Raw genomic sequence first — 24,729 nt, forward strand, 5'->3', positions numbered from 1 at the left:
AACCTTGTTTTAACATAACATTAGGCTTAACCTACCTCTCATCATTTTAAACTATGTATATCCTGATCTTGGAACTCTCTTCTGCTGGTGTTTCCTATGTGTCCGTGCAGAGCCAGTTGCAAGATCAGGTCCTTAAGCTGTCGATGTTATTGTCACACTAATTTAAAACATGTGTTCATGATTTAGTAGCCAGGTACCATTCTTGTACGATCTAATTCAGAAGAGCTAGTAAAAGAGAAGGAAAGGCAAAACAAAAAAGCCTGTTCCAGTGCCCTTAGTTTATTTCCATATAACACCAACATATTGTAGGTGCCCTTTTGAATTGGATTTAATCTGAAGCAAATGTTTATTTAGAAAGTTATGCTGTCCATGAGAATTTTCTTGCTTTCAATGATGTCTTTGAGCCACTTTTCCCTAAACCGACACTGTCCTGGTCTAGAAAAAACAGAACAAACCAGTGTAAGAATAATGGTAGCAGTCAGCTGCAAATCAGAGTTCTGGCAGCTGGAAGGAGGCCCTTTGAAGTGGGCAAGCCTATCCCCTGGAAGAATGAGGCTTTTTAGGCCTGTGTAAATCCATCACTAATTCAGTACGCAGGAAATAGACACCCATGGAACATGTACATGCTGGGATAAAGAACTATGCTAGCTCGGTGGGGTTTGAGTGTTTTTTTGCTGGTGGGATTTTAGTGTGGTTTCCCTGAGTCGCATAGACAGGATTTTTTTTTAAGAACTCGGCTATAGCCAGCTCACTTTCCTGCCTCTGCTGAAGCGCTGTCCTACAACTTGCTTGGGATATAAAAAGATAAATTTACGTAGATCTTGTTCGAATGCTAGTGGAGCTAGGTTGGGCTCCCAGTTTGTATAAGGCTGTGAGTTGTTATTAGCATTCCACATACACCTCAAGGATTAGACTCTTAGCCCCGCTTCACCCGTATGGTGCCACAAATGCCAGAAACAGCCTGGAATTTTCCCTGGGGGGAGGCCCCAGAATTTGTAGTGTCACCATAGTTGACTTATGTCACAACCACTGAGCCCTGGTGGAGAGTATGGCCAAAACACAAGATCCTCAGCTGGTGTAAGTTAGAGCAGCCAATAGCAGGGCAGGGCCAGACAGCATCAGCCTGCTGGCGCTGATTCCCTGACACACTCAGCTATGGTGGGGTGGGGCCTATCTGTACCCATTTCTAATATAGCTGGACATACCTGAAATTAACCATGGTTTATGCACCGTTGCTAGGGCCCTTCTACACTGGTTCATTGCTTTAAAAAAAGCTACAGAAAAAAATATACCTGTGAATGAACCTATTTGATTCCAAAATGAAGAATACCTCAACTGGCAAGGTCTGCAATAGATGAAAGTGGGGGTACAGTTCAGACATTTCCGAGAGTACAGTTAAAGTAGGCGTTTTTATCCATTACAATTCTCTTTTGTAAAAGGTTGCGTGGCTAGAACAATGTCATCCGTTATCTTATTCTAAGAGCAGAAGGTATTTGCTTACACACAAATCTAAGTCTTCCTCGAGCCAGACAGCTAGACTTTACCAAGTCGTATTACAGAGTGGGAGCTCTACTGGACAAACCACAGAATTGCAACTGAGTGAGTAAGCAAAAACCATCAAAGGAAGTCAGATGGGTCAGTGAAAACTTCAATTATTTTGACATTTAGTTTTGTGATAGTTCTTCATAGTATTACAGCACATTTGCAAACAATATAAAATGAATGAAAGGACCACAGTAGCACGCACTCTAAGGTTACATTTTAGCAGCGAAGGGGAGGGAAGGCCAAAGAACTATCAGTTTTAGTGAGGGTCTCTCAGGTTGTAGCATTCATATCACAGGCCCCTTCCTGGAATATTAGTCACAGCACATTATAGGATGTTTTCTCATTTTGCAGAGAGACCGATTCAAACCAGAATCTTGACAGGGATCAAGTATTGATCTAATCACTTGTGCAGTATCACTTACTCGGACAAATTTTGACAGCCCTCCCACCTTACATACTGTAATAATTTAATTTACTGCTTTCTCATTCCACAGAGGGAGTAAAGTGAAATTTTTTTACTTTCACATTTCAAAGGGGAAAATGAGATGGTTGAGTAACACTTTAAATACGTACAGGTGGTTTAATTTTGGAGATCTCAATGATGAAATAGATGCATGCTGTTGTTCGTGGGATGGGCTTCCTGCATGTTGGGATGCTCCAGCGAACCCGGTAGTGGTACCTCTTGCTGTACGTCAATTCTTGTTCCTGGAGGTAGTCTGACCAGTGAAGCCAGCTCCCATGAAACTCCCACGTCTGCTGAACATACACCACACTATAAGTCTTCCACTCTCTAGTACAGATGACTTAAGGGAAGTGGGGAAAAAAAGAGATTGAGTTGCTCTTGTTTAACTCTGCCACACACATCAAGATTGAGGGGACATGGTAAAAAGGAAATGCTACTTTTAAAAACTGTCTAATCACAGTCACCTCAAGAACTTATTTCTACAGCATATTACTGAGGCAAATAGTTTAACAAGATTCCTAGAAGATTCAATGTACACAGAGCAGCGTTTGTAATAACAGAAGGCAAGTTAAAGTTAGCTGGGTTGTCATCCTAATGCTTCCAAGCAAAAAGGCTGTAGAATTCAGAAGGATGTTTCTTCATTCAATATTGCCTACCGTAGTTGATCTGGTGCATTTCTAATTTGTGGCACTCCTCAGGCCCCACGCTACCAGCACTCCCAGCTACCTTCGAGACACCACTGACTTCCTGAGGAAACTACAATCCATCGGTGATCTTCCTGATAACACCATCCTGGCTACTATGGATGTAGAAGCCCTCTACACCAACATTCCACACAAAGATGGACTACAAGCCGTCAAGAACACTATCCCCGATAATGTCACGGCTAACCTGGTGGCTGAATTTTGTGACTTTGTCCTTACCCATAACTATCTTACATTTGGGGACAATGTATACCTTCAGATCAGCGGCACTGCTATGGGTACCCGCATGGCCCCACAGTATGCCAACATTTTTATGGCTGATTTAGAACAACGCTTCCTCAGCTCTCATCCCCTAAAGCCCCTACTCTACTTGCGCTATATTGATGACATCATCGTCTGGACCCATGGAAAAGAAGCCCTTGAGGAATTCCACCATGATTTCAACAATTTCCATCCCACCATCAACCTCAGCCTGGTCCAGTCCACACAAGAGATCCACTTCCTGGACACTACAGTGCTAATAAACAATGGTCACATAAACACCACCCTATACCGGAAACCTACTGACCGCTATTCCTACCTACATGCCTCCAGCTCTCACCCTGACCACACCACACGATCCATTGTCTACAGCCAAGCTCTGCAATACAACCGCATTTGCTCCAACCCCTCAGACAGAGACAGACACCTACAAGATCTCTATCAAGCATTCTTACAACTACAATACCCACCTGTGGAAGTGAAGAAACAGATTGATAGAGCCAGAAGAGTTCCCAGAAGTCACCTAAAACAGGACAGGCCTAACGAAGAAAATAACAGAACGCCACTAGCCGTCACCTTCAGCCCCCAACTAAAACCCCTCCAACGCATTATTAAGGATCTACAACCTATCCTGAAGGATGACCCAACACTCTCACAAATCTTGGGAGACAGGCCAGTCCTTGCCTACAGACAGCCCCCCAACCTGAAGCAAATACTCACCAGCAACTACATACCACACAACAGAACCACTAACCCAGGAACCTATCCTTGCAACAAAGCCTGTTGCCAACTGTGCCCACATATCTATTCAGGGGACACCATCACAGGGCCTAATCACATCAGCCACACTATCAGAGGCTCGTTCACCTGCACATCCACCAATGTGATATATGCCATCATGTGCCAGCAATGCCCCTCCGCCATGTACATTGGTCAAACTGGACAGTCTCTACGTAAAAGAATAAATGGACACAAATCAGATGTCAAGAATTATAACATTCATAAACCAGTCGGAGAACACTTCAATCTCTCTGGTCACGCGATTACAGACATGAAAGTCGCTATTTTACAACAAAAAACCTTCAAATCCAGACTCCAGCGAGAAACTGCTGAATTGGAATTCATTTGCAAATTGGATACAATTAACTTAGGCTTGAATAGAGACTGGGAGTGGCTTAGTCATTATGCAAGGTAGCCAATTTCCCCTTGCTTTTTCCTACCCCCCTCCCCCAGATGTTCTTGTTAAACCCTGGATTTGTGCTGGAAATGGCCCACCTTGATTATCATACACAATGTAAGGAGAGTGGTCACTTTGGATATATATTACCAGCAGGAGAGTGAGTTGGGGGGGGGGAGAAAACCTGGATTTGTGCTGGAATTAGCCCAACTTGATTATCATACACATTGTAAGGAGAGTGATCACTTTAGATAAGCTATTACCAGCAGGAGAGGGGGGTGGGAGGAAGTATTTTTTCATGCTTTTTGTGTGTATATAACAAGATCTTCTACACTTTCCACAGTATACATCCAATGAAGTGAGCCGTAGCTCACGAAAGCTTATGCTCAAATAAATTGGTTAGGCTCTAAGGTGCCACAAGTACTCCTTTTCTTTTCACTGGAGGCAAGCAATCCACTACACCAGAGGAAACAGTGCTGTCTTCTGCTTTGGCATTTCCTGTATTCATAGGGCATTAGACCCTCAGCTGTACTTTAAGCTCTATTCAGGTTCTTGGATTTTTCATGTAATATTTGTGAAAAGCTGTCTAGTGAAGGTGACAGTGAAAAAGAACCTATTAGATAGTCTAAACCCAGGTCCTCAGAAGGGCTTAGGTGCCTAACTCCCATTGACTGCAAATAAATATCTGTGAGGAGCTGAGCCTAAGCTTCCAAAGGCAATTTCACTGCATGGGCGTACCTGAGTCTCATCCAAAGGCCATTAGGACACTGAGTTTTGCAGATAGGAACAATAAGGAAATGGAGAGCACCCAAGCACATGAGGAGAGAGGGCATTCCGACCAATTGGAAAGCCACCCAAGGGTGCCATTGAGTAGTTAAAAGGCCTGCTGAGGAAGCGAATTGGGGGCAGGATGCCCAAAACAGTGAGAAGGGTTTCAGAAGTACAAAAGGAGTATTCGGAGCGATCAGGGAACAGAACCAAGCTCCAGAAAATGTCCAAGCACCTTCTCTGCATGACTCAAGTGACATCTCAGTGGGTGTTCAAAGCTCTCAAGTTGTTAGGCTGCCACCATTGAGTCAGGTGGAGAAGTTCAAACCCCCTCCCGTCCCCCCCACACTTATGGGGCACTGTAAAGGTAGACTGCTCTACAAACACATCTGGACAAAGGGTGCTGGGCCTCCATTTGGAAAGTAGACTGTAAGTACTACCAGCAATAAATAATAGATCGTAACTTCGCTCATCAACTTCAGAGGGAGCAGGCCATGTTGGCTCGGTGCATTTACAGCTATACTGAATGAAAGAATGGCTCTGTAACTTACTGACATGTATTCCTCAATTTGCTGCTGTCCCCTCTCCACTGTAAAGTCCTTGCATGAGGTCCATTGAATGTTTTGGATGATGTACTCAGCTTCTGCAAACAGACAATATACTGCTTAAGCTGCTTGATGGGGCTCTGACACGCTAAAGGACTTTCAATGGAGCAGGCTCTGTATTTCAATACCTCTCTCTTTTTCTTGCAAATCTCGAAGATGCTCTTTTGCATCCCTGATTACATCCTCAATTAAAATCTGTGCTTTTTCCTTGATGACAGCATCTTCATCTCCCACACCCATTATCATCAGCTTTAGAGAGAGAGAAATTGACAAGTTCACTACGAGAAGGTCAATACATGAAACTTGGGTAGAGCTGGGCTTTCTTACCTTGTCTACCCCCAACAGACCTTCAGCTGATCTGGAAAGAGATAGCAAAACAGCAGCTGCTTTCATTGGTTAATTCTCTTATAGCCTCTGACCCCTCATTCCCTGTATATACCCACACCAAAGTCTGGTCCTAAAATATCTCCCTTCCAATATTAGAAAGCAGCCTCTCCTACTCTCATAAACCAGATAGGTTTAGTGCATTGGGCTGAGCTCTTTGCTGCAGTAATATGCAGAGGGAAGTTCAGGGATTTAGCTGGCAGGTCCCACTGACAAGAGAGTGGTGATATTCCTGGGGCATCAGGCCTGAGCCTCAAATGTGGCACTAGATTCTTCAGATTTCAGGGGGAGAGAGTGGAATTGCTCTCATGCCTACCTGTCTGAATGCACCTTACAGGTTTTTTCCTTAGTGCTGGGATCTGCTCTATCCCCTGTAGCCTGCAGATTCCCAGGGCTCATTAAGCAGCTGGCTCTCTGGGTTCCTTAAAAGAGTGTTTGCACACAGCCGTCACCAGGCAACACTGCTGGCAGCCAATAGAAAATCAGAGTAGATGTACAGGCATTCCATTGTGTTTTAAAACAAGAAAAATAATTGCTTAAAGTTTAGCTATTCAGCACCGGCATCATGGCTGTGCAGATATTGTCAGTGTCAAGGGGGGGGTTCCCGTTCTGCTCCCACTGAGCAGGATCAGGCCCTTGGACTGGAGCTCCATGGAGCAAACTCTGTCTTCCTTTCTGCTTGTGCTGCGAGTATGCAATAATAATCCTAACTAGCAGCAGTTCATTGGCCAATCTTCATGGAAGAGTCCTGCTAGGGAACAGGTGGCCAGCATTAACAGGGATATGGATTTCAGGATCCAGCAAGCTTTTGTCATCACTGCCTTCTATGGCTGTGTGACTTACAGCCCCTGCAATGGGTAAGGAGAGATTGTTCAATCCCTGGTTAGCCTGTGCAGGATTTCCTAGATTCCTTGTGCACAGCCTTAGTCTGAAGTCAGGGGAGGAAGACTGCAGGGGGTCAAATCTTGCATGGGTGTCCACTGGTGACAGGAAAGGGACTTGCTTGAATTCTTTACCACTTATTAGCTCCGATGCTCTGCCCTGTCATGAGCATCCCAGGGTGATGGCACAGTGGGACAACGCTGCAGTCGTGTTTCCATTATCTTGTACCTGCCTCCAGCCACAAAATGCCCTATGCACAGGCTGCTCTGACTGTGTGTACTGTGTCCTCTGCATCATTCAGGCTAGGCCTGAGCTGTGCTTAGTGGTGCTAACTCAGTGGGGTGGGGGAAACTGGGCAAATTTGCGGGGACTGGCAATTTGCTTTTTGGCAAACTTTCACTACAAAACAAATTCATAATTTCATCCCATACAATTTCTAAGCCCAGAAACTTTGCTCTTCGTTCCGTTTTCACTGGTTGGCTGGCTTCACATGGAAACACATGACAGTCCTATTGGGTTTGTCCATGTTTCCCTGTGAATTCACCATGGTGCGAGCAAAATAAGTTTGAAAAAGTCAAGGCTTGCCTCCGAGACCTGGCACTGGGGGAAAGGACTGTGGCTGTGTGACAAACCAAAGTAGTTAGCAAGTATGTCTGAATGAGAAATGTTGCTCGGGACGGAAAGTATGAAGGGGAAGAGAAAGAGAAGTAATAATGAAGTGGGCTACAGCATGGTTTAGTGATCAGACCACGGGATTGGGCACCAGGAGAGTGCGTTGCAGTTCTGGCTCTGACGTTGATTCAGTGTGTGTCCTTGGACAAGGACCAAAGGCCAACTTTTGAAAAATGCACTTTGTGTTTGGGTGGAGCAGTTTGTGGGATGTCCAACTTCAGATACGTAGGACCTGCTCTTCAGAGGTGTGGAGGCCCCATCGTTCCACTTGGAATCTCAGCACCTGGAATCTCAGGTGCTCAGCACCTCTGAAGATCAGCCTCTTGGGCCCAGATCCTCAAAAGCATTTAGGCACCTAACTCGCATTAAAATCAATAGGATTAGGTGCCTGAATATCTTGGTGGATCTGGCTCTTGGTGTCTAAACCAGTGTTGCCAATGTGCTATTTCCTTGTCAGTGATGCAGTTTGGCGGGGGCTGGAGCCAATGGTGACATGAGAAGCTGCAGCCTTCTCACAAATTTCAGCTCTGCTGCCCCCTCTGCCTGGAAAACCCTCTTTGATTGGCTGCCTTCTCCACTTGCCCTCCTGAAAGAGGGAGCAGGCAGAGCCCAGCTGCACAATGTGGCTCCAATCCCTCCTTTCCTGTGAAAAATGGGTCAGTCTACTCCCCCCTCCATCCTAGAAATACCAGGCCAGGTAAGGGGGATGAAGAACCCCTGGGGGAACAGCAGTGAGGCTGGGAGTCAACACTGACTTGGAGTTGAAGGGACAAAACTGATTGCTGGGGAGTGTGGGGCTGGGGAGAGCCAGAGTTCACTCATTAGAATTGTGGGCTTGGGGAGAACCTGGAAGCTCCATCCAATCAGTCGGACAGCAACCAGAGCTCCTTCAACGAGTGTGAGACTCACCTCACCCACTATGTGTGGGAGAGTTGGCAATGCTAATTGGTACATGTGCCTGGCAAAGGAAGAGGGTTCAAATTCAAAAAGAGAAGCTAAACTCCACAATAGATTTACAAAAAAGATCTTATGATTCAGCCGGGGGGAGGAACTGATTCAGATTTTGTAACTCTTGGGGTTGGCGGCAATGAGGTACCCAAATTAGAGGCCACTTCTGAAAATGTGAGCCTAACTCCTTTTTGTGTCTCAGTCCCAGATCCTCTGAGGATAATAACAATACCTGTTGCACAGGGATGTTGCAGGGTGTATAGATTGATGCTTGTGACACAGCTCTCTTCAGACGGAAGGTGTTATGGAAATGCTATTATCATTACAATGAAACATGCCAGAGGCACAGAGAAAGCAGGGTGCCCCTAAAGCAGTGTGGAAGTAGGCAGGGATGTGGGAAAACAGGAAGTATGGCTCAGCAATGGAAGCATGTGGAAACCTAGAGACCATGCCCTGTAGATTGTACAGTCCATAAGCCAAGATACACTAGAGACTATTCCTTGGAGTTGTGAGTAAGAGGGACCCAGTGGAGCCTAGTTTACTTCTGGGAGACAAGAAAATTAAATGAAAGCTAAACACCAGAAAGCAGTCAATGAAACCCTGCTTTGATCATTAGCAATCTCTGCCTCTGTGTTCTTAAGAGGTGTTTTGCCTCCTGCCCCTCATTTAATACACCTGATTAATCACACAGGTCTGTACCCAATACTTTGCAATAATCCTTGTTTCTTTGTGTAGATTGTTCAGGAATGTAACAGCCCCGGCTGTGTTCTTTAGTGGGAAATTGGATTTAAGGGTCCCAGCTGAACTGCAGAAATTGATCCATTCCAACAGACTAATAGTTCTCCTAAGGCTGCAAAAATGGGACCCCCAATTCCCGCACTAGCAACAGCAGATCTGTAGCATAGATAAGGGGCCCATTGAATTTAAGCAGCTTTACCATGACATCATCTAACCCTCTTTAGAGCTCCTTGGATTATAAGGCCAGGTGGATGACCCTGATTTCCCAAAGCTTGATGCTAGGCAGCCCTCTGGAGGCAACTAGAGACCCTGAACCAGACCCTGAACCCTGATTCAGGCCAGACCCCAGCCAGTGAAGCTTGAGTGTATAGTGACTTTTTTTTTTGAGTCACCAATGAAGAGAATTCTAGCCCCTTCAAAACACTGGGCAGGGGGAGTGCCAGAGCAGGGAGTCCTTCACAGAAAGCGGGGGAGAGAGATTCTGAAAAGACAAGTGTTGTGAGCAAGAAATGCAGAAGCAGGAACAAATGGAACCAGGTGCAAGGTGCTGTGTTGACATATGTTGCAGAACTGCCCAAAAGCTGCAGGATCGATTACACCAGACCCAAAGAGGGGGGATAGGGCTTGTGACAGACAACCCAAAAAAACTTACTGTCCCTCTGGGAAGAGGCAGACCTTGTTGATCCGGCTGTCCAGACATATGCTCTAGTATATCCAGGGTAATCATCAGAGAGGGAATCTCTTCCAGTTCTCCATCAAGTCATGTTCTATAAGGTGAGAAGAGTCCTGCCATTGGATTTCCATTATAAAGAGCCCCACTGGGCCCAAGTGAGAATATTGTCCATGGATATCGTTGCCACCTGTCCAGCTATTCCCATGATCATCCCTTTTTCTTTTCTTTTTTTAAGAGGTAGCTGTCCTGGAAAATCTGTACAAGTGCTCAGTACACACTGCCAGCTCCCAGTTTTATGGACTCAGGATAATCTCAGAAGTCCCTTTTTTTTTTTTTTTTTTTAAAACTTCAGAGGTGGCAACCTTATCTGTGTGGCTGGGTTCCCCCATGTGAACAGTCACCCAGCTGCTGTATTGGACCCAACCTTTGGATCCCATATGCTTCCAAGCTTCATGGGTCTGGGCAGAGTCTGGACACTGGTTCCAAATCTGCCCTCTCAGGCATGCTGTGTTGACATGGGGAATCTGTCTGTCGAATTTATGAATGATGTGAGATTATGAACTCTCTGTATATATCTTTACCAAGCTGCAAACTCCATTTTTAACATGCAACAGTCTGCAATCTCTTTGTCTCCCTGTTAGACTGGAATTCCAAAGGTGGCTGGCAAAAGGATAACAGAAGAGGGTTATTAACTTAAGTGCTTGACCATTGAAATGTAATAGCTCTAGACCAAAGACTGGCTGCCAGCCAAGAGACCTAGTTTGTTGGGGAGAAGTTGCCTAACAATGAAATCCTCTGGTAGGACTCTGTGGTCACCTGTTAAGGGGCTGGAAGAATATGAAGGGCCAAAGCTGCTGTTTGCGCACAGTCATTCTCTCTCCAGCCATCTTTCACCTGTTTAAGGTAGGGGAAGCTGCTGCAGGGGCTAGATGAGGTAGAGGGAACCCTGCCGACCTCAACACGGATGGTTTTCCAAGGAGTCCCAAGGAAAGGCTGAGCTACAGTGAGGGGAAGATCATGTAGGTTTTTATTATTTTTGTGTGGATCTGTATATATCTCTTTTCAGGTTTCAGAATAGCAGCCGTGTTAGTCTGTATCCGCAAAAAGAAAAGGAGTACTTGTGGCACCTTAGAGACTAACAAATTTATTAGCGCATAAGCTTTCGTGAGCTACAGCTCACTTCATCGGCTGCATAGAATGGATCATATGTACAGATAAGTTGGAAATTAGCATACAAACTGTGAGAGGCTAATTAGTTAAGATGAGCTATTATGTGATTAAGTAAAGAGCAACTGCAGCATAGAGCCCTGTGCAAAGGGACTGTGCATGTTATGGGCCACCCTTCCCATGTGCCTCCTGAGAGAGTTAAACTGTAACGCAGAAGCCTCGCACCTTCAGTGGGCTTCTGGGAGAGGGTGTGTTTAAACTACTGAGGTATCTTGGGGGTCCGTGATGGAGCTGGGGGCCTGGGGTGGGTGGGCTGAGGGGCTCCATTTCAGTGAAGGGGTAACTGACTGTGACAGCTGGTGCCCAGGAAATATGCTACAGCCAACGGAGCCCCCAGGGAGGCTTATAACAGCGGGGATTCCGAGAGGCTTGGATTCCTCTCTCAGCAATCTTGTGCGTGGCCAAGAGAGGGTACTAGGTCAGATCTGTGACAGGGAACTAAAAGGATCTTTGCAAACACTCAGGGACAGAGCACTACCTGAGTGGAAGTGTCTCTCTCCCAGTGCAAAGCAGAGCAGCACCAATGTGCTGAGTGCAAGGGCACCTGGCGATAGGCATGGTCCAAGCAGAGAAATTCTCTCTGGTAAGACCCTGTTATCTATTTCTTTTCACTCCATCTCCTAGCATCTAAAGTCCCAATACTTGTGGTGGGGGCAGGAGGGAAGTCTATGGGTGCCAAACAGCTGGCATGTTGATTTTCAGGAAGACTAAGGGTAAAAGGATCCAAAGTGGCCTTGTCTGGCCTTTCACCAGCTGCAGGGTTTAGCTGGGATGGCAAGGAGCTCCACATCATCATCAGCAGAAGACTTGGCATCCTTTCCTTCTCTCCCTTGTGCCCTCCTACTCAGTTTTCTCTCCCTGATCTTCACACACACACAGTCCCTTTTTTTCATCATCTGTCCTATCTCCTCCCTTCCCACTCTCTCTCCAGTGTTGTAGCTGACTGGCTTGTGACAGGATCTTTGGGCTTTGTGTTTAATTGATTCCCAAGCTGCCTCCATCTTTCAAAAGATAGGCTGAGGCAGGAAGCATGATGAGTTCGTCATGGACTGAAAACAAAGCCACGTGATCTGAGTTAGCCTCCACGCCAGCTTACCTAGAACACCGTGTCCTTATAGCTACCGCTCCGGGTGTCCTTAGAAAAGTATTGGGGTCTCAGGGCTTAGCAATACAAACAATATTTTAAGACTCAAGACAAGGGATGGGTCCAATCAGAGCCCCCTCCAAATGTGGGGAAATTCAGATCTAAATGTTGGGTCTAATTTGGGCCAAAGTTCCCTTTTATATTGCAGTGGAGCCGGGGGAGTTCCATTTACTTTAGTACATGTACTTTTTTTAAAATATCTACATGAAACCGAATTTTGAGGCAGTTTTATTACCAAGCCATCAATAGGATGGAATAGAGTCACTATAACGTCAGAGGGCAAGGCAGCTTCCCCAGCATGCATATGTTAACCGTAAAGAACCTGATTTTCAGAAGTGCTGAGCACCCGTAACTACCATTGACTTCAGTGGGGTCTTGAAGTGTTAGTATTTCAGAAAATCCGTCCTGTCCCTTCGTGAAGAATGTGTCTAGGAAGGGCCTGATTCTCCACTCACACTGGCTCTATCCCAGTTGAGCTCCTCCTGATTTCCCCCAGTGTGAGCAGAGTAGATCAAATCTTCTGTTATTTAATGGCTTTTGTTCCCTGTTTTGCACTCTTGATGCCCCACAAAGGGGTCAGGGTTGTTTTTCTCTTTCCTTCCCTGCTTGGCTCTGCCTACAACAAACTCCCTTCCCTTTCTGTGGTTCTTTAATCTTCTTTTAATCTCTCCTCTCTTAGTCTTGTGAAGGCCGCTATAAATTTCTCACCAGCAATGTGAACAAATGTCCATTTGTTCTTGTCAGGGTACAGAGAGCACCTGGCCAGCCTTGGCATTTGCCATACAAGCAGAGGCTTTGAAGGGAAAGTTGAAAAGCCCTTTAATCTTTCTTATGATAATGTTCAGGAATTCTGACTCATGCTTCTTCAGCAGCTCCCTTGCATTTTTCTCGTACTAACTCCTATTTGGCTGGAAAGCAATTTTGTTTCGGTAAGTGAGTCTAACCAGAGTAATAGCAATTCAGTGGAAAATGTCACTTCTAAAGGTGTAAATTGTGATCAGTGCATTTTCTCTCAGTTGTAGGTAATTTCATTGTGATTATGTAAAAAGAAAGTCATGGACCCTTCACATCTCCAGGTCATGGGTTTGTTCTGGCATCACTTACTCATGAAAGATTAATGCCAAAGAGCAAGCTGTTAGGACACAGAATGCAGGGAATGGATGCTCGGGGATTGACAATGAGGATATAGAGTCTTTAATCCCTAAAACAGATTTGTTTACAGTCCAAGCTGGTAGTGGCCAAAAATTACTACACTCTGATAGCTGCTTAGTGACCTTTTACATCAAAAATACCAAAGAACTGGAGGAACGACATGGGGGTTAGTCTGAGAGCCCAGCAGTCCTGAATGCATGAATAGGGAGTGGGTAGGGAGGACAAAGGCAGCAGAGAACGATGGGTTATGTTTTTAATTTGCCTTCCTGTAGAGAACCAGTACTACTGTAATAGGGGAACTGCCCTCATTTTGCAACTAATGCTCAGTATATAGAGAGGGGCCAACTGTGTGAAGTTTGGATTCGGGGGGCTCAGATCTAGAAGTTTGGTTCAGACCCATCTCCAGCAAAAAGCAGAAAGCTCGCCTTGTTATTGATCCCTACAGCATCATGAGTCGTCTTGGTCTCTACTCAACACTTGAAGGACAAGGTTCCTGCCCTGAGCTGCTTACTGTCTAACTCAGACCAATAGAAAACCAGGAAGGACTCCAGCACAGGGAGGATTGGAGACCTCTTGGCATGGCGATTAACATAAGCAAGCAGGAGAAAGAAGTGGTTACTTAGAGGGAAGTGAAAGCAAAATATCCTTAGTTATTCTGAAAGATCCCTTATGCAGATAGCTAATAGCTAGAAATCACTGAACACAGCCCTCATTCAGAGGTCATGTGCACAAAAAGCATTCAAAACCCAAGGCTAGAAAATGAATTTGTTGAGGGTAAGTGACTCAGCAGAGCCCTGCTCCTCTTTCCTCTATCTTAAACGAGTCTGCAGTCAGAGAGGATTTATTGTTGATTCAAAGGAGAGGCAACCTCTTGTCCCTCAGTCATGGCTCACTGGAGTCCTTCACTTCACCTTGGCTACATCGTCTTTTGGAACATTATTTGTCCATGTGTTGCTTTTCCAACAGGAGCCCCAGCATCAGCCTGTGAGAATATGATGCCTGTGCATATGGGGGTCCAGCCCCAGCCAAGTCCAGCCCCCTATGAGATCCAGATTGATGCATCTTCCTTTGTGAACAGGCAGCCGATTAATGGTAATTAAGTTCCCACTTCTTAACTGGATGGGTAAGATTTACTTAAAATCCATGATTTCTTCATGGTTGTTTGCATTTGGCATGCTTTCTGTGTAAATGGATCAGTATTATTAGGGAGCTTCTCTTCTTCATCATGTTTTCTCCCTAAAATGTGTTTAGTAAACTTCTGTTTAGTGAAATGAATTAAAACAACTGTGAGCAGATCAGCAGGAGAGGACCAAGAGAAACAAACTGAGAACTACATGGAGACGAGACGTTGACATTACAAACACTATGCAAGTTATTTTAAAGTCTGCCAGGTCTGGGTGCCAAGCAAGTAATCATGATATGGCTGCATTCTATTATAGTGATGCTGATAATCTAGTGATGAATCAGACAAAGGTTAGCCCCTCATAGGATGAATCCAGGATCTGGCAGGATTGGGCCAATGCCATGAAATCAGTGGATGATTTTTACCTGGTGCCAGATAGCTAAGGGAGTTCTTAACTGGTGCAGGGCTATCACCGATAGGTCAGTGATTTGTTTCTGTACCAACGCAGTAAGGAGAAATTAACATCTGCTAGCTCTTTGGTAGCCCACGTGAAATGAGTTGGTGATCAGATGCGTAACTGAGGCTAGAGATGTGACTTTCCCATGTCCCATAGAGAGTCAGTGGCAGAGTTGGGAATGGAAGCTGGGAGTCCTGACTCCCTGTCCTGTATACTAGTAACAAGGTCATCCTTCCTCCCCGCTGACTCATGCCCGGTTACTTGCTTAGCCTAGGGTGCAGTGTCGTCTTCATTTCCTTTCCGTCCCAATATGTCTCTGATGTCTTTCTTCTTCACCTCTCTCTATGGCTACCATCTGACCCTCTCTGCCCTCCTTTTCCAAGGGCCCAGACTCCCTCTCTTCACTTCTCCCCCTAATCTATTCCTCTTCTGGTTCTTTGTAACCCTTGGTCCTAGAACGAAAGAATAGCCATACTGGGTCAGACCAATGGTCCATCTAACCCAGTATCTGGCCAGTGCCAGATGTGTCAGAGGGAATGAACAGAACAGGGCAATTTTGAGTGATCTATGCAGTTTCATTCAGTCCCAGCTTCTGGTAATCAGAGGTTTAGGGACACCCAGAGCATGTGACAGTGTCCCTGACCATCTTAGCCATTGATGGACCTGTCCTTCAGGAACTTATCTAATTATTTTTCTGAACCAAGTTATACTTTCAGCCTTCACAACAGTCCCTGGCAACGAGTTCCACAGGTTGACCGTGTGAAGAAATATTTCCTTTTGTTTGTTTTTTAAACCTGCTGCCTATTAATTTCACTGAGTGACCCCTGGTTCTTGTGTCATGTGAAGGGGTAAATAACACTTCCCAATTCACTTTCTCCGCACCCGTCATGATTTTATAGACCTCTGTCATATCCCCCCAGTTCTCCTTAGTTGTCTCTTTTCTAAGCCGAACAATCCCAGTCTTTTTAGTTGCTCCTCATCTGGAAGCTGTTCTGTACCTTTAATAATTTTCATTGCCCTTCTCTGTACCATTTCCAATTCTAATGTATCTTTTTTGAGAAGGTTTCAGAGTAACAGCCGTGTTAGTCTGTATTCGCAAAAAGAAAAGGAGTACTTGTGGCACCTTAGAGACTAACCAATTTATTTGAGCATAAGCTTTCGTGAGCTTGCATCCAATGAAGTGAGCTGTAGCTCACAAAAGCTTATGCTCAAATAAATTGGTTAGTCTCTAAGGTGCCACAAGTACTCCTTTTCTTTTTTTGAGAAGGGGTGACCATAACGACCTGCAGCATTCAGTTTCGGTCTCCTCGTACACCCTGGCTGCCTCCTGGAGGTGGAATGTGCTGCTGTTCAAGGCCAGGAAAGGAGGAGGCCTTAGGTGCCTTCTCAGAAGCCCCAGGAGCAGCATTTAGGAGCTGGGAGAACAAGCTAAAGAGGAAAACTTGCTCCTTGTCCCTAGTCCTGCTTCTAATCTCAATGGGAGCTGCACCCAGTTACCCAAGGGCAGAATTTTATCTAAAGCCTTTTTCACAGTCCGTCTCCGTGGTATTTATATTGCCCCAGGCCCATAGTAAAGGAGCACCTCACCCTCCTTGCAAACCCCTGTGAGACAGAGAGCTACTATCATCCCTGTTTTGCAGATGGGGAAATCAAGGCACAGATAGACTAAGTGACCAGCCCAGGGTGCCACAGGAAGTCAGTGGCAAAGAGGAAGTTGAGCCAGTGTCTCCTAAGTCCCAGGCTGGCACGCTAATCACTGGGCTATTTTTGCAGACACAGCTGATGTGCAAAGATGTATCTTTGGCATTATTAATGGTGGTGACCATTTTGAGAAGCCAGTCCCAGCTATGGGTGACTAACATGTGATAGATGCATATACTATCTTCCAGTTCAGATTGTAGGGCCGGGATACAGAGGCCTGTTGCTGGAAGCTCGCACCTTTGGCTCCACGGCTGCACTTGGCACTTGGCAGAATCCTGCCAATAACACTAAGTTCTTACAGGTAAGATGGGAGCTTCTCATTTCTAGCCTTATGGGGCATCGTGGCTTAATAAATACTGTGAAATTAAATATAGCGAGAGAAACAACATATAACAGCAAAGGCAGCTGGGTGGGAGCATTTGGATTGATCAGGGCAGGTTGTATGCAATGTCTATTACCCAGGCTTTTGGTGAGGGGAGGGGGATGTTATCGTTTCTAAGGAAACAGGATTTGTTTGTTTGTTTACAAATTGATTGTACATGCACCTAGTGCAGTCGTCCCCAAACTTTTCCTGTTGTGACCCTCCCTCATCTGTAATGCAATCTGTCCCATGGGGCTGGAAGCGGGAGCCACTGCCAGGAGTCAAAGCTGGGACCTTGGCAGATGGCAGTGCTGGGGCTGCAGCTGGGGGCAGAATGGGGCTGGATGGTGTTCCCTCCCCACCCCTAAAGGAGGCTGGTCCCAGGGCCCTCCCCCCCAAAATTTTCCTTCCGTGCCACCTCAGGGGAGCGCTCTCCACAGTTTGGGGACCACTGACCTAGTGTGTGTGACAGGTACACTATTCATTGTAATTAAACAAGTAATACATGGATTGATATTCTTTTCTTTGCAGTGCTCTGGAAACCCAAAAGGTGCGATTACTCATTCTAACACCGAGTTAAAAACAAGCCTGACCACTTATACCTGGCTGCCCCCAACCTCTGGCTGCCCTGCCATTATTACATTCATGTAAGCAGCTTCATGACAGAGTTCCCTTTTAAATGAAATCCCCTCCCTCTCCAACGGACATCTCAAACATGTTTTCTTCTCTTTTCTCTCCCTATACGTTAATACAGTCATAAAACGTTCTGTTGTTTCATATAGGGCAGGATTTTCAAACGCACCAGAGTGATTCTAGAGCATAAGCCCCATTGACTTTCAGGTCTTGTGCTCCTTAGCCACTTAGGTGCTTTTGAAAATTTAGGGGCTCAATCAGCAGCAGGGTCTCCCCAAACAAGCGAAAGCTGCACATAACTAATGAGCGCTGATTCACACCATTCGGATTACAAAAGATATTAAAGCAGAAGAATGTTGCTATACTGCAGGAATAGTATTTTGATCCTTTCTGGGAATGGAAGGATCTTCAGTTGGGAAGCCATCTGAAACGGTCAGCCGCAGCTCACTTTCCTGCGTGCAAGAAAGGGTGGATTCACTTTCCCATGAGGTTAGGCTTACATTACCATTTGCTAATGAATTTATGAGCAAAGCAGCAACACCATCACAGAACGGCTACAATGAGTTACTGGAATATCGCTGGCGGGAGGTAGGGGGAATTCTTCCTATTTTATAACCATGTTACACTATTCTTTTTCCTCTTGTACAGGGCAACTGTAGCACAGTCTCGTGAAATTTATTGGCTCGGTGTCCAATCCAAAGTAATCTGGAGAGGTGAGTAATTTAGTGAATGTATCATTCCAATTTAAGGCAGTGGATTGTGTATCTAACCGCCATTAATGCAAATAGGAGTTAAAGATGCATCAGAAGAAAAGCCACTGGTGTATCAGAAATGCAGAAGATGCTAGTCTGTGTGCAGTTTGCTTTGAAATTATTTTTCTTCACCATACAAGAGTTCAGTTCACTAAGCTGGAATTTACATATATAGCTCTTAGTCTCTCCTCCTAAATCATTCACTCCAGCCCCCTAATAATCTTCTCTGAACTCCTTCCAGTCTGATAATATAGTTCTGTGAACATGGTGCATGTAACTAAATGAAATATTCCAGGTCTCCTATGAAGATATGATTCATGTTATGGATTAAACTGTCAGCCACTGCTGCTAAGCTAATGGGAGTCTTGCACAGAGAAGAAAAAATAGACTAGTTACTGTAAGAGCTGACTCTCTCCTCCATCTGGAACGGGGTAGAAGAGTAACTTGCACCAACAGGAATTTGTGTATGCAAATATCCAAGTCATCAGAAGGGTAGAGAGCTGGTTTTGTTTCTGGTTCTTCTAGGGAATGACTATTTTCCTCTCAGTTCAGCTAATAAAGAAAACCTTTATGCTGAGTGCCAAATGATGCATACCAATGTAACCCTACTGTAAAGGTTGTCATGCATGCTGTTGCACAGCCTATTGAAAAAAAAACTGAGCCACTATATCTCTTTCAGTGTTAATTATATGAAGACTTACTATCTACAGTTGCTCAAATCTCGGGGTGCACTTGCAGGGGCTCAGGACTTCAGCTGCAGTGGGGCTGAAGCCCCGAGCCCTAGCAGGTGCATCCTGGGTCTTGAACTTCTGAAGGTTGTTGTAGGTGGCTCAGTAAATTTGGCCAACCCTGGCATATAGCATGCTAGTCTCAAAGACTGTTCAGTTACTAGCAGTAGTGATCCAAACTATGCAGAAACGGTTGTCTGCTAAAGTGGCTCCAATGTAGTTATTAGGCAGCTCCAACATTGTAAATTATGTAGCTACTTATAACACATTTGAGGCAGGGAGTGGAAGTCAGGCCTCCTATATTCTGTGATCATGGATAATTCATGTAAACTGTGCCTCAGTTTCACCATCAGTAAAACAAGGATAGGCAATGCCCCCCTCACACAGATACTGGGGCTTAATTCATTGTTTGTAATGTGCTCTGAGTTACTGAGTAAATAATAAAAGGAAGTAAGATACTGTCACCTCCTCTTCAATACTAAAACAAAAGATCATATTTAAGCTGATTGCTCGTTAGAACAATTTAAAGGCAATTATTTAAGAGATTGTCACTACCCTTTGCTTATGGATCATTATTCCTGGGCTTTAGTGTGCAGTTAAGTATTGTTCTTGTCTTATGTAAGAGAAACAGTAATAATGACTTATCTGCCCAGCCCTCATTTCTCATCTCTTCCTTGGTTGGTCCCACAATGAATCTTACCTACCTTCTCGCTCCCATCATCATTGGTTTTGTCAATATTGCTCTCTAGCCCTGTAATTCCTTCTCCACTTCTCTTCCTAATATATATCTGCCATGAGGCCCACAAGTATTAACACAGTATAGTGAAAATGCCATCAACCAGCCATTATTCAAAACAAGGAGAAAGAAAATGCATTAAGACAGAACCTTCCTTTGGGGTCCCCTATGCAAGTCACGTTGTAGGGGCACACACAGCATCTTGTCTGGTTTGCTATACAATACTAAGTCTATTGTGTGAGCTTAACATAATAATGGGCTTATTTTAGGAAAAAATCCATGATTAAAAAACTCTGCATAGTTCATTAATTTGGGTTTAACCTACAGGTGCTAGCCTGTGATATAGAGGAGGTCACACTAGATGATCTAATGGTTCCTTCAGGTCTTAAATGCTGACTGTATGGGGAAATTCCATAAGATTCTGAGGGATGGTATGAGGTCTCATTTTAATTGGAAAAGACTTAAGCTCTGAAACCACAAATCATACTTTAATTCAAATGCCTAGAGTGAAGGGGATTTGGGACTATCTCCGCTGAGCTAGCTAAGCATTAAGCCTAGGTAATTCACCAGAAAAGCACTATCTAGTTGATGTGCTTTGACACAAACATCATAGGTAGAATCTAAATTTTACACTGAGTGTGTCTCATCCAAAAATCAGCTGTCTTTATTGGTATTCATTTCTTCTGTAGATGCTTGTTTTAATGGCAAGAACACTTTTGAAATGTAATTAATCCATTTTAGTCTGACTGATGGAATGACTTCCCTGAGACAGGAACATTATATGTTAAAACCAACATAATAAATGATAGAGCCAATCCTATCAGTCAGAAAGATATTCAAAAGCAAGAGACAAGTAAGGACACAAGTTAACTGTACACCCTTTGAAAACCTGCAACTACACAGAACAGACAAGGCATGAGGAAGCAAGTCATTTTATATGGTTGTCAGATTAATAATCAGGTTATTAATGCTTAAACACATCAGGGTAGTAGTATAAAATGGCTAGAGCAGGAGACTAGGCACTTGTTACACTGTGCTCCATTTCCCACTTTGCAACTGACTTACTGTGGGAGTTGGGGCATGTCACACAACCTCTCTGTGCTTTGGTTTTCCCATCTAATCTAGGTGCAATACATACATCTCAATCTCTGTATAAAACATACGGTAAACGCAAAGTAGTTTGAAAAGTTTCTTAGAAGTTAATTAATGCCCTGTTCATTGCTCCCACAATAGCTGTGTTTAGACTGTGTTAATCCATAGATGTTGGTTGCCTGAGAAACCAGAGTGAGTACTAGGTATTACTACTGATTGTGAATGGGAAGTGAACAAGTGACAACTATTCATTGCTTTTTCTCAGTCGTTAAAACAGGGTTGAAGGAGGGAAAAACTGATGATCACACTAATATCAGTGTTGCCTCAACTGTGTAATGAAAACTAATTCTAAATTAAAGATAACATCCATTTTGTTTTCCAAACTACAGAGTCTAAAGCTACATGTGGTGCTGAGAAGTTTACATGGACAGTTACTGTTGTGACAATGATGTCTTTCCACTTAATATAAGTAGCCAGGCAAAAAGCAGTAAGTGCTGGAGTTTCAGAGGATCTCTTCAATGGCTAACAAATACAGACCCTGTATACAATCACTACATTTGCTTCTGCCATGAAGTGGATTCTGGAAGCCTCAGGCCTACGTCTACACACGTTATACTGTTTTTAAACTGTACCAATAGCGTTAAAGTAATACAACCCTCTACAGTGCAGTTATTACTGGTACAGCTTATTCCCTACAGGCATGTTAGACAAGTATAACAATGCCCTCTCAACCCTAACCAATGCCGTTTTAATATTAAATTATCTGTATGTAGACTAGGACTAAGGTTAAAGTTGAGTAGTACAAAGCCATAGCTAGAACAGACCTGAGAAACACAATTAATGCCATGACTTCAACTCCATTCTAAATTAGAACCTATATAAGATCAGCAACTTTGATTTGTATAAGGAATGGTACACATCAGGATATCACGACAATATCTGTATACCTTTTCATTATACATCAATTGTACAAAACATCTTTCAGAATTAACAGACAATAGCCTGCTGCAATAATATAATTAAACCTGTTATTTTACCCTAACTAGATAGGCATTGTATTCGCTAATGGCACATTAACAGCAGTTGTACACTCCAGAACTAATTTCTTAAAAGGCTGGTCATTTCATTAAGTAATGACTGTATTGCTACTATTCTTGGCAACCTCTCCTTTTTGAGAAGGGTAACCTACAATTGATCATGTGACAGCAGAAGTTGATGCTTTAACAGCTTTGTAATGAATACAAAGTTAAGGCTTAGCATTGCTCATTGCATGCCCATTTCATGAGGGGGGACACAACCTCAATAAATGGTTATTTTTGCTATTTACATCAACTTAGTAGTCTATTAGTGTATCTGCAGAGAGTTCTAAAGGTTACTGAAAGTAACAGGCATATAAATAAAATAGATTTAACTCTCCCTGGCACTCCACTAACTTTTGCTGCAAGTTTCTTAGCTGGAAGCACATCTATAACTTTAGGGTAATTGTCTACCTCTGCTGTGTATTCCTTTTTGTATGTTTGACTACAGAATGTTTATGGTTGGCTGTATTATTTTCAATATACACCTTTTAAAGTTATACCAATAAAAAATTCAGAAACCCACTTTCATTTTCAAGATTTATGTGCACCATATAACACATTGCATCAAATATAAATGCATGTTTACTGGAGCTAAACTGCTTTGTACAGGAATTAGGACTCTTCACTCAACAAGTTGCTTCTTAGTCAATGTTCTCCAATCCCTGAAAAACAAAGTGAAACACTCTTAACTATCCATATAGAATTTACACCAATCTCACTGCCTTGTTTACGTTTCTCAGAAACGTACACACATCAACTTACTACTCTTTTTTTAACCATAAATTCCTCAGCAGAATAAGAAGTTTGCATGTTTTTTGGAAGATACAATTTTTTAAAAAATAGGGGGGAAGAGAATCACTAAAGTACAATTAAAAGGGTGGGGTGGTAGCACTAGGCAAACTACAGTGATAGCATCACAGAAATTATGAAGGGAAGAGACCCACCCCATCAAGGCTACCCCATGCAAATTATACCATCCCTACTTAGTATGACTAAAGGTGCCCTGAAAAGGTTTTTCAAAGGAATGTACGACACACCCCTTGTTCTTTACATTAGACATTTAGGTCTTGTCTGCTCAGGAACATTCTATGCTAACTGCAGAACCAGTGAAATTACATCACTTTAGGGGAAAGTGAAAAGTTGAGCAATTCAGCAGGAAAGGAAGGGAATTTTGTCACTGTTTAAAACTTGTTTTTGTTAACCCCTATTTCACTTCAATGACTAAATAAGGCTTGGGAAAAGGACGTAACAAATTTAACATTCCAACCCCTTCCACTAATGTGACAGCTCATAATATACATGCTTAAAAACATCACACAGACTCCTAGAAAAAACTGACCAGGCCATTTCTAATAAAATATTACAGGCTTTCTTTGTATGTTATAAAGCAACAAATACGGGCACTTAAAAAAGCTCTTTACAGGTCACCTTTAAGTACTAGCAGTAGCAAGTCTGCACTGAAGGTATCAAGGGAGAATGAAAAGACACTAATGCTAAGAGAGTCAGGCCTACAGTTTGTAAAGATTGGTCTAGATTTGAACCCATCAAAGTCCATTGATTAACTGTAAGACAATATATTAAAAATAAGCACTTCTTGTCTGCTCCAGTTAGCAGGCTAAGTTCTACCCTCGGGTACCGTCAAGACTGGTGCCTTTATACTGAAGTATCAGAGAGCAGAACCCAGTCAAGGGTCTAACTCAACTCAAACAATAGCAAGTGCTCACTGCAGAGACCTACAACTCGAGTTTTCAACTCCTGGTTAGTTGAATTTTGAGGCGTTTGGATTTTGCAGAGTTCAGCTGCCTTGTAGTTACAGATCAGCTTCCTTTTCCGTTGGAAGGGATTTACCTTGGACCGATGGTATTCATTAACCCCCGACAGTCGCCGGTCTCTCTCCATCAGGTGCCACTGGTAGGGCTGGCGAGCAATTCTCTTTTCCTGCGCACGAAGAGCAACGTGTCACCGCACTGGGAGACGGCGCGGGGAGCAGGAGGCTGCCGCCGGGCCAGGCCAGGCCAGGCCACCGACCCCGGGCTCGGACACGGCCCCGAGTAGTTCCCGGGGTGGGGGAAGGGGAGCGGCGCCCTCTGCTGGTTTCCAGCGGCTCACTCGGCACAAGCACCGGGCAAGGGGTGTCCCCCCCGCCAGCGCCCGCCCACGTCAGCTCCCCCCCCAACGTCACCGCCCGCTCCCCCCTCCCAACGTCACCGCCCGCGCCCGCTCCCCCCCTCCCAACGTCACCGCCCGCGCCCGCTCCCCCCCTCCCAACGTCACCGCCCGCGCCCGCTCCCCCCCTCCCAACGTCACCGCCCGCGCCCGCTCCCCCCTCCCAACGTCACCGCCCGCGCCCGCTCCCCCCCTCCCAACGTCACCCCCCGCGCCCGCTCCCCCCCCCAACGACACCCCCCGTGCCCGCTCCCCCCCTCCCAACGACACCCCCCGTTGCCGTGCGGAGCCGGCCCAGCCCCTCCTGGCTCCGCCCTGACCTTGCCCCCGTTGAGGTATCTGTGGATGTGGGTGAGCGACACGCCGGGGATGGTCAGGCACAGGCACATGACGGCCGCGCCGGGCAGGATCTCGTACCACATCCCGGCGCCCGCTCGAGCCGCTCCGCCGCCACCGACCGCGCCACTAGAGCGAGGCTCCCCAAGCTCGGCGCACGCGCACGCGCAGGCAGCACCACTTCGCAGGCGCATTAGCCCCGCCCCACGGCGCCGCCTACCC

The 24,729-nt window shown here is 44.9% G+C and overlaps 3 protein-coding genes across 12 annotated transcripts; 1 reads left to right on the top strand and 2 right to left on the bottom strand.

Moving 5' to 3' along the window:
* Positions 1-258: 258 nt before the first annotated feature.
* Positions 259-6,342, bottom strand: AKAP14 (A-kinase anchoring protein 14). Of its 8 annotated transcripts, none has more exons than XR_014713098.1 (7): positions 6,224-6,338; positions 5,851-5,881; positions 5,652-5,772; positions 5,470-5,561; positions 2,119-2,348; positions 1,293-1,345; positions 259-435 (listed from the first exon to the last, which is right to left on the bottom strand). XR_014713098.1 is itself a non-coding variant. In XM_084639972.1 (7 exons), the coding sequence occupies exons 1-7, from the start codon at positions 6,304-6,306 to the stop codon at positions 351-353; spliced, it is 645 nt and encodes a 214-aa protein (XP_084496098.1). In that variant the 5' UTR covers positions 6,307-6,342; the 3' UTR covers positions 259-350. The 8 variants fall into 8 exon arrangements, 7 of the variants coding, with proteins under 7 accessions (XP_084496098.1, XP_084496097.1, XP_084496099.1 ...); XM_084639972.1 differs by having other exon boundaries at positions 2,119-2,298; positions 6,224-6,342; XM_084639971.1 differs by having other exon boundaries at positions 2,119-2,301; positions 6,224-6,342.
* Positions 6,343-6,619: 277 nt separating this feature from the next.
* LOC311526695 (putative defense protein 3) lies at positions 6,620-22,486 on the top strand. 3 transcript variants are annotated; one of them, XM_084639980.1, is made up of 6 exons: positions 6,620-6,764; positions 14,310-14,435; positions 16,813-16,925; positions 17,517-17,632; positions 18,267-18,331; positions 21,316-22,485. In XM_084639980.1, the coding sequence occupies exons 1-6, from the start codon at positions 6,761-6,763 to the stop codon at positions 21,393-21,395; spliced, it is 504 nt and encodes a 167-aa protein (XP_084496106.1). In that variant the 5' UTR covers positions 6,620-6,760; the 3' UTR covers positions 21,396-22,485. The 3 variants fall into 3 exon arrangements, with proteins under 3 accessions (XP_084496106.1, XP_084496105.1, XP_084496104.1); XM_084639979.1 differs by lacking the exon at positions 6,620-6,764 and adding an exon at positions 13,882-14,117 and having other exon boundaries at positions 21,316-22,486; XM_084639978.1 differs by lacking the exon at positions 6,620-6,764 and having other exon boundaries at positions 14,124-14,435; positions 21,316-22,486.
* Positions 22,487-22,528: 42 nt separating this feature from the next.
* On the bottom strand, positions 22,529-24,692 carry NDUFA1 (NADH:ubiquinone oxidoreductase subunit A1). The gene is made up of 3 exons (XM_084639981.1): positions 24,492-24,692; positions 23,854-23,943; positions 22,529-22,667 (listed from the first exon to the last, which is right to left on the bottom strand). Exons 1-3 carry the CDS (start codon positions 24,591-24,593, stop codon positions 22,647-22,649), a joined length of 213 nt encoding a protein of 70 aa, XP_084496107.1. The 5' UTR covers positions 24,594-24,692; the 3' UTR covers positions 22,529-22,646.
* Between the last annotated feature and the right edge of the window lie 37 nt (positions 24,693-24,729).

Source organism: Lepidochelys olivacea, assembly GCF_965140295.1.
Source record: "Lepidochelys olivacea isolate rLepOli2 genome assembly, chromosome: 9".
Classification (NCBI taxonomy): domain Eukaryota; kingdom Metazoa; phylum Chordata; order Testudines; family Cheloniidae; genus Lepidochelys; species Lepidochelys olivacea.